Genomic DNA, 15,308 nt, shown 5'->3' on the forward strand with positions numbered 1-15,308 from the left:
CTTCAAGGAGCTGTGCACAATCTTAGCTAAACTGAGAAGGATGGACTGGTTAGTTTAGGTAAGAAAAAAATCTATAGTTATCAAATAGGCAGATAAATGGTGCCCCATGGTGGTTCCTAACAAGGAAGACTATGTGAAGAAAGCTCTAAGGCTAAAGATTAAGAGGATTATAACACACTTCATATAAATCCTGCAAAATCTTTCCAAGTAAAATTATCTGACATGCTAGATGATGACTTTGATAAAAAGGTTATATATTTTCTGTTACTTCCAGAAGTTGAACGGCATAATAATCATGGTTGTTTGACAGCTGATGTGGTGAGCCTGTACTCATCTACACTCACCGGCCACTTTATTAGGTACACCTGTTCAATTGCTTGGTAACACAAATTGCTAATCAGCCAATCACATGGCAGCAACTTAATGCATTTAGGAATCTAGACATGGTGAAGACGACTTGCTGAAGTTCAAACCGAGCATCAGACTGGGGAAGAAAGGGTATTTAAGTGACTGACTATTTCTCAGGATAAAAGTTTAGGGGCTGTTGCATTTATGTTATATAAAGACAGCAACTCTGATCCAGGTTTGCAAGTTAATACTATATGTATGTTAAAGTTTTCTATTACAAACACAATTATTTTGGGTTGAATAGAGATTTCTGTCTGGAAAGATGCGGTTCCGGCAAAGCTAGTCCCTGCATACTCAACTTATACATGTGTTTTTGGGACTTTTTTCAGGTCGACGCAAATATGAACCAGTTTGGTCATAATAAACTGCTTTAGAGAAGGTATATATATGATGTGCTATCTATCTCCTGCTAGGATATCAAGCTGATGAAGAATATTCATTCCCATATAGACAGTGCTAGCCTTTAATAGAAACACATTGCAGCAAATGCACTCTTGCATGCATCTTAGTATGGCACAAGGGTAGTTCAGAAGATAAAGAAGAAACAGTTTTGAGTATTCCTACGAGAGAAATTTTAAGATAGCAACTTAAGGACATAAAGTATGTTTCATAAAAGAGAGGCATAGGTTTTGGTAACCAGAGATGATGAAATAGCAGAAGACAAAGTGACAGACTGGATTAGAATCTTGTGTTTTATAGTAGAAGAATTTAGACATTGTTAAGGTGATTGCAGCAGAAGTTAGATAAGAACTGGATGTGTGGAGCAAATTAAAAGTTCTAAGCTAAATAGAACTCTAAGACAATGGGCATGAGGGCTTGAAGTAATGACAGGTAAGGTTTATGAATGAGGAAGTAGAGGAGGTCAATGTTAAAGATGTGCTTTAGAAAATACAAGGTCACCCAGAATAAGAAACTAGTTAGGCAGCTGGTGACCTAACTGAGCAAGGAAGAGGATATTTCTGGGTGCCATCAACATGCAGGTGATAATAAAATCAACTGTACTCTATTAAGGGAAAAGTAACGTCAAAACTAAACTGTCATGATTGAGAGAGTATATACTGTAACTTCTGTTATTCCATTTCTAAATTCTTTTGGTATAATTTGTTGAAAAGCATACCTAGGAAGGCTCGGGAGCAGTAATGCTCTACTGGGTGCTAGCTGCCGATTGGTGTTTGCACATATATGACTTGTCATTTGCTCACCCAATGTGTTTATCTAGTTCTCAGTAACACATAGCTGCTTCTTCAAAGGATACCAAAAGATTGAAGCAAATTTGATAATAGGAGTGAATCAGAGCCGTTTCAAATAGTATGCGCTAAAATAATCCTGAAAAAATAAGTTTGCATTTCATATCTGTTTATTAAAAAGAGTGAAAAAATGATGGGCAGGGTGAAATAAGAAAGGGGACCTCTAACAGAGTGTTGTGGTACCCAAACATTAAGTTCTAGAAAGGCAAATGATGTGCAAGAGATTGATACACAGAAGGTATAGTCTGAGAGGTATGAAAAGAACTATGAGTAGGCAGAGCCACAGATGTCAAAAGATTAGGTGGTTTGGAGCAGACCAGGGTGCTAAACAGTGTCAAAGGAAGATAGAGGAAGGTTATCGGGGGTATATAATCTTTTAAATTGCTTGTAAGCAGGTCATTTATCCACTTAGTGATGTTCATCTCGCTTGAGTGTTGAGAATGAAAGCTATGCTATATGCTATTCATGAAGGAAATTTTATATCATAGAAGGAGTTTTTGTATAATCCATCAAATATGTTTAGGGGCAAAAGGTTATAGTGAGAAGGAATAGAAATTGGAGGGAGAGGCTGGGCCTAATGAAAGTATCTTCTCTAGACTAGTGAATGTTTAAGGGGTGATGGAAATGTCAAATGATTTAAGCTAAAAATGTAACGTATTTGAGGTCCGGTGTAAGAGTAGATGAAAGGGAAGACAGTTGTGACTACTTTGCTATTACAACATATCTGAAACATATTTTTTAATCCCCTTTGGAAATATTTATAGTAATGCACCCATATTGCAATATTTCTAGGTGTTCTGGGTTAGAAGGCTGTCAGTGTGACTAATACTATAATTTTGCATGGAGGGTGATATTCATGTTATTTTTAATAGTATATAAATATTAGTCTTTTTAAAATAAATAAATAAAAACTCTTACCGTTATATAGGATGGTAACCATGCATGGTGCCCAGCAAGTGTAAAAGACAATGACAACAGGAATAAGCACTCTGGAAGCAGGATCTCCCCTACTTGGGCTACAGTCTCTTGTATCTCTTCTTAGCCACATGTCTTTACTGGTCGTATTTTTATTCTTCTCTGCTAGATTCCCAGACACAGTGGGTATGGTTGGCCTCTGTATTCTCCCAGGCCAGCCAATACTCATCCGTCTATTTTGTTTCCTTGCTACCAGCCATAGTCTTAAGTTGGCAAAGGTGACAATAACAGAGCAAGGGAAAAAGATGACTGCAGTGAGTATGACAGAGTAAGGAACATTACTGGCATAGTCAGGATTACAAATAAGTGAGGCTCTGGAAAAGTAAACATTTATTACTGTACCACTAGGGATAGAAATCGGGCAAAGAAAGATGGGTGGCAACAGCCATGCAGAAGCAATTAGCATTTTGACCCTCCTACGGCTCATGACACGGTTGTAGCTCAGTGGGTAGAATACAGCTATGTAGCGCTCCAGGCTGATAATGGACAAGGAGTAGATTGAAGAAGCAAACACAGAGGAGTTGATGAAAGCCACTATGTGACAATAAGGCCCAATTGGGGACTCCACATCGTCCCCACTAGGCTCTAGAGCCAGGCTTCCATAGAGATTGAGAGGCACCACTATTACGGCTAATGTAACATCTGTGCCAGTTAAGGAAATAAGAATGTAGCGACTGTTGCGGGACCAGCCAGAAACAGAAGAGGCAATGACAAGAAGTACAAAGGCGTTCCCCAGGATAATAAGGCATCCAAGGGTTGTTATGATACCAATCTTAAGAGATTGATAAGCAGAAGGGAACAGCCACTGTTCTGTCATCTGCTCTGGCTTTGTTTCCATGTCACTGATATTCCAGGAAGTGAAGTTATACAGAGAATTGAGTACTAATGACAACATGGTGGTACGAACTGTAGGTCTGTGGTTAAGGTGCAAGATAAGGTGGCAGTGATGCATAACCTGTAAAGGTAAAAGGAAACTAATGGGAAACAGATAGGATGACAGCATAACAATTAGTCACACTCTACATGAACCATAGCTTGCCCCAGCACCCAGATATGGTACAATATCCTCTTTCCATTTAAACACTTCATACTGCATGTAATATGAATTGCAATAATTTGTTCTGCTGTAACCATAAAACACAATGCAAGGATACTATAACACAAAAGTATAGGAAAGAAAGCGTCTGAAACAAGGGACTGTAGACCCAGAATCCATTTTATCAAACCAGACAACTATAAAAAGTATTTCATACTAGGCAATAATTGAATATTTAAATATCAAACAGATGACTGGTACATGTTATTTTTTTTACTTGTTCATTCTTTTTTTCTAACCGTTGCATAGTCATGGGCAGTATATTATAACCACGGGTGGTTTAGACAATAATATTTTTAGGAAGCTTCATATAGTTAACCATGAAATTATATAGCAGATGTGCCAATTAAAGGAACATGAAACGCAAAATATTTTCTCTCATGATTCAGAGAGAGAATACAGGTTTTTTTTTTTTTTAAATTCTTTATTTACAACCAACAGTGCATTGCAAAACATACAAAATAATTTTAATCCCTATATAGGGTGTAAAGAGAAAAACAGAAGAAAAATTAGGTATACATTTTTTTCCATTGTTAACTTAAACATTAGCACATTGTTGGAATTTTATATTTTGTCAGAAGAAGAGAAAAAAAGAAAGAGAAAGGGGAGAAAGAAAAAAAAGAGAAGAAAAAAAAGGGGGGGGGGAGAGAATACAGTTTTAAACAACATTCCAATTTACTTCTATTGTCTAATTTGCTTTATTCTTTAGATATCCTTTGTTGAAGAAATAGCAATGCACCTGGGTGAGCCAATCACACAAGGCATCTATGTACAGACACCAATCAGCAGCGACTGAGCCTATTTAGACATGCTTTTCAACAAAGGATATCAAGAGAATGAAGCAATTTAGATAATAGAAGTAAATTGGAAAGTTGTTTAAAATTGCATGCCATTTCTAAATCGTGAAAGAAAAAAAAAATTGAGTTTCATGTCACTTTAAAACGCTCTGGAAAACCTATTTAGTGAATTCTGCACAGTGTGATTTTACTTCTCTTTTATATGCAAATAATTATTTCTTTCACTAATAAACCTGTTATGTTTTTCAAGGGATATATTATACATTACAGAAAGAGTAGTGATCACATGAATCTACCCACGTGTGGGGTGTATATAACTACTGTTAGATTCTATTTACATACTAATAATGAAAAGATACTGTGCATCTGTGAACCAGTTAAAGGGACACTAAAGAGAAGCTAAAAAACTATGTGTAAATAAATTATGATTTGACAAAACATTTAGGATCTTGAATAGATTTCCAAGTTTTTTTAAAACTAACTGAACTACATTTACTATGAATGGATTTTGCAGCAGTTTTTATTGCTGTAAGACAAATGTGCCCTTTTCAATCAGGGGCCACAATGAGAATTTATTGTCCCATTTGCAGGATTGGTGAACACATACATTAGATTAATCAAAGCATAAATATACACTTCTACCTAAAAATAATAAATGAGCAATTCTGTAACAATGTAAATTCCACAAAACCTTATATAGACAGAAGCTCAACGCAAATAAAGTACTTTGGATCAGAGGACCGGAATAATCAAGTAACAGTTTTGTAAATGGGGACAGGATGAGGTTAATGGAATGTGTGTGTACCAGCCAGAGAACACAACAAATTATGACTTTTAAAAGAACAGTACAGTCAAAATTAAACTTTGATGGTTTAGTTAGAATATGTACATAAAAAATGGGGGGGGGCATCCTTCCAATTCACCTGGAATATTAATTTTGCTTCATGATATCTGTTAGAGAAAACCTAGGTAGGCTTGTAGGAGCTCAGGAGTGTGCACATGTCTTTAGCACTCTGTGGCAAGAGTATATGAAACAATGAGGTCAATCACAATTCTTTACCAAATGGTTAATCTAATGATTTAGCTACAAACCCCCCCCCCCCCCCCCCCCCATAGTGTTAAATAGTGAATTTTGTAGAAAAATCATTAGAGGGACAGTCAACACCAAAATAGCTAGTGTTATAAAAGATAGATAAAGCCTTTACTATTCATTCCCCAGCTTTGCACAACCAACATTGTTATATTAATATACTTTATAACCTTTAAACTTCTAAATTTCTGCCTGTTTCTAAGCCACTACACACAGCCTCTTATCTCATGCTTTTTTTATTTGCTTTTCACAACAGGAAACTGCTAGTTCATGTGTGCCATATAGATAACATTGTGCTCTCTCCCATGGAGTTGAGCAGGACACAGCACTAACTGGCTAAAATGCAAGTTAATAGATAATAAATAAAAAGTCATGTGATCAGGGTGCTGTCAGAAGAGGTTTAGATACAAGGTAATCACAGAGGTAAAACAGGTGTTATTATAACTGTGTTGGTTGTGCAAAACTGGGGTATGGGTAATAAATGGATTATCTATCTTTTTAAACAACAAAAAATTTGGAGTAGACTGTGCCTTTAAGTGTTTTGAACAACTACTAAACGTTTGCAGTAATGTTATACAGTGTTGCACATACTGCAGCAAGAGTGTTTGATGCACGTTCACACTCCTGAGATCCTTTCAGCCCACCTAGGTTCACTCTTCAATTGAGGATTTTAAAGAGAAGAAAGAACATTTTGATAAAGAGAGTAAACTGTAAAGTTTAAAAAAAAAATGCAATCTGAGTCATGAAATTTTAATTTTGACTTTACTGTTTCTTTAAGTATGCACAAACATTAAAGCACAGCTGCTAATCACAGCTAGGAACAAGTCTGCCCAAATGTCTTACTGAAGTGCAAACTTGATTAGCTACCAGGATAACCTTATACATATCCCAGGCATTCCTATGTTAACCTTTAAAATAGAAGTTTACTCCATGAATCAACCACCCTTTCTGTAAAGAAGTGCTTCTGAAAATTACTAAACTTGTTACCCTCCAATTTGAGAACATGACCTCTTGTTCTGTTGCTGGGGGTTTGTTTGTTTTTTGAGAAAAATGCTTTCAAGCCTCAGCTTTATGAAATCCCTTTAAAAGCCATGGAAGTAAAATTAAATGTTTTTTTTTATATTCATTCATATAGACCATACAATGTAAAATTTGTATTAGCAAGGAATAGAAAATATTAGTAACAAACTAATAAGTCTCTCCTTAAGTGACTTGTCAGGGTGAATATATATTCATATGTATATGTAGTAGTTCACTTTAAGGAGCAGTGCGTAAGCATAATCATAACATATTACTGGGAAGACATAACGCTTTAATAAAGTACAACACGTTACATATATATATATAAAACGGTATTTGGATTTCTATTTGATCCCTAGGATACTTGTATTATAATCAACATACATTATTATAAAAGTCAATACATAGGAGAAGCGTTTTTAATATTTGTGGGCAGCAGAACTACTTTACATATTTGCTGTCTTTTAATAAGAACTAAATAAAAGGTATTTTTTTATATTTTCTTTTGTAATATACTTCAAACTACTTATACAATTAGTGCATAGAAGCATATTTTTTTGACATACTCACTCACTGTGAGTTATGTCTTCCCAGTAATATACAATGTAAGTTTGGTTCTCAAATGTATCTCTAGTTATCCTTATTAAAACTACTTATTTCTGACATAGGCTCAAGAATGTGCACAACTCTTGAGAACTTTATTTATAACATTATTATGTAGTTATATAAACTTTCTGCTTTTCTGATCTTTGCAAAAACTAAACCATGAAATAGAATTACTTCATACCATTTATCACTTTTTAATTTCAGCAGAAACTTACTGTAAAACATATAAATCTACCAATTATAAGCAATCCAATGCTTTGTGTAGTTCAGAAGAAACCATGTTCTCACCTGAATCCCAAGAACAGTCTATTAAAGAGCTGCCAGCTGTAATTAATTACCTTTTATAGAACTGCACCAACACTTTTAAGGCTGCAGAGTTTTCTAGAACAATTTTATGCAAGTAATGTGGGTATAATACACTTTAAATATATTTTGATCCTTTGGAAATGTTAAACAAATTATTTATTTGTTCTAGGTGCATTTTATTGCATCTTACATTTGCTCCAGTGTCAATATATATTATATGCATTGCAGATTAATAGTTTATGTGCTTTACCAATTATTTTGCAAATGTTAATACTTTAATATGGTGCATTGTGAAGTTTGTTATATCTGTTTGCTTAACACCTTATTTTGTTAGGGAAACTGTCACATACCCATAGGTTATTGGTTCCCTGTACAAATAGTATCCAGCCTTTTTAATGAAATATCACACTGAGGTTTTTCTCACGGGGCAGGAATATACATATTTTGTCTATAAGAAAGAGTGTTCTAAGCCTAAATAAGCCAGTGTTTCTCAACCACAGTCCTCAAATACCCCCAACAGGTCAGGTTTTCATTATAGCTGAACCGTTGCACAGGTGAAATAATCAGCTGATCAGTAAGTAACTAGGGTTGCTACCTCAGCCATGTTTTCCTGAACACTTGTGAGTTACACCTGCTGCAGGGTGGAACATGTATTGTGTTTCTGGACAGCACTATTCATATTCGTCTCTGCACACCCTGCAACATGTGTAACTTATAAGTGTTCTGTATTTAAAGGGATGGGTGCCAACCCTACAAACAGCTGAAGAAATACATGTGTTATTTTATAAGGTAAATAATCCTCTGCAGCTCCTAGTCTGGGCTAGGCCTCTAGATCACCAAAACATAAGTAAATAAAGAGGGGACAACATATCATTAGTTACAGTGGATATAGCAAGAAGAGACAAAGAAAGCAATATCATCATAGTGTGTAGAATACGTTTCCCATTGATTTATTTATTTGCAAAACTATAACTTCAGTAGTTTATGAGGGTATACATGTCAATGGTTTGGTATCTCATGAACAATAAACCTGCAGTTGGAGCGATACACTCTTTGGGCGCGATCCGATATACGGCGCAGGTTTCGGCGCAAGTGTGGAAACCTGCGCCACCCATAGTTTCACCTCGCACATCGCATATACGGTGCCGACAGTTGCTAAGTCGGACAAACTAGCGATGTTCAGAAATAAGCGTAAGTACACATTTCTGGAGTCGCCAGTTACTTACAGCACTTTAGAAACTGCTGCCGCCACCTAAAAAAACCAACTAAAGTCTTAAATCTCCCGTAACTGTCTAACACGCCTCCCAAAAATAGCCCGACGCGTATACACCTCTATCCCCAATCCCCCCTCTCACTCCTAACAATAAATGTATTAACCCCTAGGCCGACAACCCCCCACAACGCAATAAGCCTATCCTAGTATTAACCATTAAACCGCCGCTCCCGGACCCCACTGCCACCTACATTAAATGTATTACCCCCTAATCTTAGCCCCCTACACCACCGCCACTTATATTAAATTTATTACCCCCTAATCTGAGCCCCCTACACTGCCGCCACCTATATTAACTATATTAACCCCTAAACCTAAGTCTAACCCTAACACCCCCTAACTTAATTATTATTTAAATAAATCTAAATAATATTAATATTATTAACTAAATTATTCCTATTTAAAACTAAATACTTACCTATAAAATAAACCCTAAGATAGCTACAATATAATTAATAATTACATTGTAGCTATTTTAGGGTTTATATTTATTTTACAGGTAACTTTGTATTTATTTTAACTAGGTACAATAGCTATTAAATAGTTAATAACTATTTAATAGATACCTAGTTAAAATAATTACAAAATTACCTGTAAAATAAATCCTAACCTAAGTTACCATTACACCTAACACTACACTATCAATAAATTAATTAAATAAACTACAATTATCTAAACTAAAATACAATTAAATAAACTAAACTATAGTACAAAAACAAACAAACACTAAATTACAAAAAATAATTAATTAATTACACCTAATCTAAGACCCCTAATAAAATAAAAAAGCCCCCCAAAATAATAGAATTTCCCTACCCTAAACTAAATTACAAAAGTAATCAGCTCTATTACCATCCCTTAAAAGGGCCTTTTGCAGGGCATTGCCCCAAAGTAATCAGATCTTTTACCTGTAAAAAAAAGAACAATCCCGCCCCATTACAACCCACCACCCACACACCCCTACTCTAAAACCCACCCGATCCCCCCTTCAAAAAACCTAAGTCTAACCCCCAAGTGGTCCTTACCTGTCCTGAAGACCGGCGGAGAAGGTCCTGTTCCAGGCGGTGAAGTCTTCTTCCAAGTGGCACCTCTTCTTCTTCCAGGAACCAGCCAGCGCGGAGAGGAAGAGTTGAAGACTGATGACCGCGGAGCTGAAGACCATCCACTCTGGAACTGAAGACCGGCGATGCTGGAACTGAAGATTGGCGGCGTTGGAACTGAAGACCACGGAGCCATGGAGCATGGAGTATCCTCTTCATACGATCTCCGCTGTACACTGAATAGGAATTCAAGGTACGCAATTAAAAATGGCGTCCCTTGAATTCCTAAAGGCTGATTTGAGCCTTCAAATTCAAATCAGCCAATCGGATGAGAGCTACTGTAATTCTATTGGCTGATTTGAATAGACAATAGAATTACAGTAGCTCTCATCCGATTGGCTGATTTAAATTTGAAGGCTCAAATCAGTCAATAGGAATTCAAGGGACGCCATTTTTAATCGCGTACCTTGAATTCCTATTCAGTGTACGGCGGAGATCGTATGAAGAGGATCCTCCATGCTCCATGGCTCCGCGGTCTTCAGTTCTAGCGTCGCCGGTCTTCAGTTACAGAGTGGACGGTCTTCAGCTCTGCGGTCATCGGTCTTCAACTCCTCCGCTCCGCGCCGGCTGGTTCCTGGAAGAAGAAGAGGTTGCCACTTGGAAGAAGACTTCACCGCCTGGAACAGGACCTTCTCCGCCAGTCGTAAGGACCACTTGGGGGTTAGACTTTTTTCAGGGGGGATCGGGGGGGTTTTAGAGTAGGGGTGTGGGGGTGGTGGGTTGTAATGGGGGGGATTGTTCTTTTTTTTACAGGTAAAAGAGCTGATTACTTTGGGGCAATGCCCCGCAAAAGGCCCTTTTAAGGGCTGGTAATAGAGATGATTAATTTTGTAATTTAGTTTAGGGTAGGGAAATTTTATAATTTTGGGGGGATTTTTTATTTTATTAGGGGGCTTAGATTAGGTGTAATTAGATTAAAATTCTTGTAATATTTTTTTAATTTTTGTAATTTAGTGGGGTTTTTTGTACTATAGTTTAGTTTATTTAATTGTATTTTAGTTTAGATAATTGTAGTTTATTTAATTAATTTATTCATAGTGTAGTGTTAGGTGTAATGGTAACTTAGGTTAGGATTTATTTTACAGGTAATTTTGTAATTATTTTAACTAGGTATCTATTAAATAGTTATTAACTATTTAATAGCTATTGTACCTAGTTAAAATAAATTCAAAGTTACATGTAAAATAAATATAAGCCCTAAAATAGCTACAATGTAATTATTAATTATATTGTAGCTATCTTAGGGTTTATTTTATAGGTAAGTATTTAGTTTTAAATAGGAATAATTTAGTTAATAATATTAATATTATTTAGATTTATTTAAATAATAATTAAGTTATTGGGTGTTAGGGTTAGACTTAGGTTTAGGGGTTAATATAGTTAATATAGGTTGCGACAGTGTAGGGGGCTCAGATTAGGGGGAAATAAATTTAATATAGATGGCGGTGGTGTAGGGGGCTCAGATTAGGGGGTAATATAGTTAATATAGGTTGCGGCGGTGTAGGGGGATCATATTAGGTGGTAATATAGTTAATATAGGTGGCGGCGGTGTAGGGGGCTCAGATTAGGGGGTAATACATTTAATGTAGGTGGCAGCAGGGACCGGGAGCGGCAGTTTAGGGGTTAATACTAGGATAGGCTTATTGCATTGTGGGGGGTTGTCGGTCTAGGGGTTAATACATTTATTAGGAGTGAGAAGGGGGATTGCGGATAGAGGGGTATACGTGTCAGGCTATTTTTGGGAGGCGTGTTAGACAGTTACGGGAGATTTAAGACTTTAGTTAGTTTTTTTAGGCGGCGGCAGTTTCTAAAGTGCCGTAAGTCACTGGCGACTCCAGAAATGTGTACTTACGCTTATTCCTGGACATCGCTAGTTTGTCCGACTTACGGCACTTTAGCAACTGTCGGCGCCGTATATGTGATAGACCGATGTGCGAGGTGAAACTACGGGCGGCGCAGGTTTCCACACTTGCACCAAAACCTTGCGCCGTATATCGGATTGCGCCCCAAACTGCGCGGCTTTTCTATACCAGTTTATGGGCCAAAAAACTACGGCCGAAGGGTGAAATATACGAGCGTAACTTCTATGTTACGCCGTATATAGGATACCAAACCAGCGTAAAATTTGGCGTTGCCGGCTTTTGCGGGCGACGCTGCATATCGGATCGGGCCCCTCATGTCACATTTGACAAATCTACACAGAGATGTATTTTTCCCTGTAAAACCGAAGGGGGTTTGTTGGCTAGTGTTCATGCTAAGAGCAATAATGAATGAATAAGCAGGTTCCCTGCTAATAGATTAATCTGCTGGAATTGATAATAAACCCTGTATACAAATATTTATTAATCATCTGTTCATCTCCCCATATTCTGTATACAAGCACAATTGGAAATAAAATGCATTTCCTTTAATATGTCCTTTTTTAACACCAGAAAATTAATTTGGGGGTAGTACTGTCACCTCAGCCATGTTTTCCTGATCACTTATGAGTTACACATGCTGCAGGGTGTGCAGGGAAGAATATGCACTGTGTTTCTGGACAGTACTATTTATATGCACTATTCATATTTCTCCCTGCATACCCTGCAACATGTGTAACTTAGAAGTGTCCAGGAAAACATGCCTGAGGTGGCAACCCTATTGGGGGGGCAAAGAGTTTTAGATTTTGAATTTCTGGAACCTTCTTTTCCCCATTTGATTTCCATAGCATTTTTCAAAACAAGATATACTGTTTTATGAATTCATTTCCCTATCCTTGTAAGTGTAACTTATGCTTATGCAAGCAATGTCAACTTAAATAATGTCATGCTGCCTCCCTCTACTGCTTATATTGATGGTGTGCTCCTATATTTGAAAGTAATTTTTTTACATGTCTAGTACCAGAAGTTTGAGAAATATATTTGGAACCCTGAAGCTATAGCTAGTAAATCATTTCACTAATTAAAAGTTTGAAGTTAATTCTCTAGACTTTTTTTCACCTGGGACCCCTATTTGCACTGGATTGTCCAAAACCCCTTGTCAGATGGGTATACAATTTTTTTTTTATACATCAATATATGACACAAGTGAGGAGATTATTAGTGAATATAAGTAAATTCAACTTTCGTAGTCATTGCTAATCCCTAACGGTGTTAGATAGAATCATTGTCTAACTGTAGGTACCTTCCAGGTAGATTTCTCCGCAGTGTGAGCAATGCCCACGCATTTGAAGAGGTACAAAACTAGCTATGTGCCTACCTCACATTAAGCAAAATATGGATAAAGTTACTGACTCATACACAAACACACTCACTCGTAAATACACACACACATACAAACACACTCGCTTGCACACTCATAACACACACACACACTTGCTTGCACCCTCACAACACACACTTAAAGTACATTATCAAATTTAGTGAGGACCTCAACAATTTTAATGGACTCCCTGGGGGTCCCAATCTCCAGTTTAAGAAGCACTGCTCTAGAGTAAAATACTATATTTAAAATACCAGATTCTTGGTGAATAGTTATTTTGGCCTAAAAACACTGATGTGTCTGAATGTTCTTTTGTCTTTTAAAGGAATAGAAAGAGTATACTATGGTCTAACAATTTGTGTTGCACTTGCAGGGTCATTGAACAAATTACATTAATCAAAACAAAACACATAAATTCTCTATCTATTATGTGTGTATTATATTTTCACTGGTTAAATTAATAGAATTCATTTAGAGTAGACCAACTATAACTGATAACAAATACGGTGAGACAATGATTTTTTTTTTTCCTTATGTGTATATTGAAGTGTTTTAGTAAATGAAAATAAAAAAGGTAACTTAATTATTTTGTATATACATGTGGATATAAGCATCTAGAATTATTGCAAACCATGAGAATTGTTTAGGGGAAAATGTAATATTTAAGATAATTAATTCCCTCTTTTTGACTATTGCAATCTACTTCTAAATGGCCTTCCCAAACACCTCTACTATCTCCCATCTATTATGAATGCTTCAGCTAAGTTGCCGATCTATATCAGCTGCTCTGCCAGTATCTACACTGGCTCCCCATACACTCCAGAATACAATTTAAAGTATTAACTTTAACTTACAAAGCCTAACTCCCAACTATATTTCCTCTCTCATCTCCAAGTATTCCCCAACCCGTCCTCTATGATTAACCTCTGACCTACGTCTCTCCATTATATTATCTCAACGTCTCACTCCTGCCTCCAAGACTTCTCACATGCTGCTCCTGTCCTCTGAAACATGCTACCCTGCTCCATAAGACTGTTCCAACCTTGTATAGCTTCAGACGCTCCTTTAAAACACACCTGTTCAGAGAGGCTTACAATCTCTCCTCTCTTTTTCATCCTAACTAAAATAATCCATGAACTGCCTGACTCACTGCTGCAACTACAATCCATGTGACAAGCTACTGTAAGCGCTCCTGAGATGGGCCCTCTTCCTCTTGTACTAGAGCTATATACACTATCAGAAAAAAATTACAAAAATTGTACCTTTAGGGGTACAACAACTTGTCACTGGGACAGTACCCTCAAAGGTACACCCGCTGTACCCTTTAACATGGGTACAAATTGGTACCCTTGCAGATTGTACCTTTCAAAGGCAAATATGTACCTTTGGTGACTAGATTGGACCTTAGTGCTATGGTACCATATTGGACCCTTAACAAATTGTGCAAATCTGGCAATTAAAGGGTACTACCCCAGTGACAAGCCCTTTGTTCCTACTGATGGCAAATTTGTACTCAACACAGCATATTACAAATGCTGTTCCATTAAATGTATTATATAACATTCGGATATGCATTCATTTAATGTGTACTTTTTCAGACAGTATTACAATAGTCAAACTGCAGTTTTAAAAAAGTTTGGATAGTACTGTAGACATATAGCAAACACAAAGAATGCTACGTGACCACCTGAAAGAACCAGGCTAAACAACCAGTTCCAAAAAGAGCTACTCAACATGTTTTATATCACTCTGTACTATACTCTAAAAACACCCCATTTAATTTAGGGTGACATGCCACATAAAACATAAATATATAGAAAACATATAGAAAACAACATAATAATAAAATATAAATCTAACGAAAAGAAGGGGCATTTGGGGGAGGAATAAACTATAAAACTCACAACCATACATTGAATTGTCACTCTATGCAAAATCTATGCAAATGCATCTATTTCCCCAGTACATATTTTGGTGATGAACCTTCTACCAATAGATGGAGCTGTGTTACACAATGTCAAGGAACTTTTAACAAATAGATGGTGCTATGGTGTGTTACACAATGTCCATGTATGTGACTGGGGAACGGTTACAATTTTATTTTATTTTTTTTAAAACTGGTTATAAAACAGCTATTGTTTATTTTATAG

General features: G+C 36.6%; 1 protein-coding gene across 1 annotated transcript in view; it reads right to left on the reverse strand.

Moving 5' to 3' along the window:
* Positions 1-15,308, reverse strand: part of LOC128647922 (D(4) dopamine receptor) — a 96,105-nt gene that overhangs the window by 46,201 nt on the left and 34,596 nt on the right. The window contains exon 2 of the mRNA XM_053700606.1: positions 2,574-3,585. Coding sequence (XP_053556581.1) covers positions 2,574-3,582 — 1,009 coding nt within the window. The 5' untranslated portion in view covers positions 3,583-3,585. The remainder of the gene's footprint in view (positions 1-2,573; positions 3,586-15,308) is intronic.

This window comes from Bombina bombina, chromosome 2 (assembly GCF_027579735.1).
Source record: "Bombina bombina isolate aBomBom1 chromosome 2, aBomBom1.pri, whole genome shotgun sequence".
NCBI classification, from domain to species: Eukaryota; Metazoa; Chordata; class Amphibia; order Anura; family Bombinatoridae; genus Bombina; species Bombina bombina.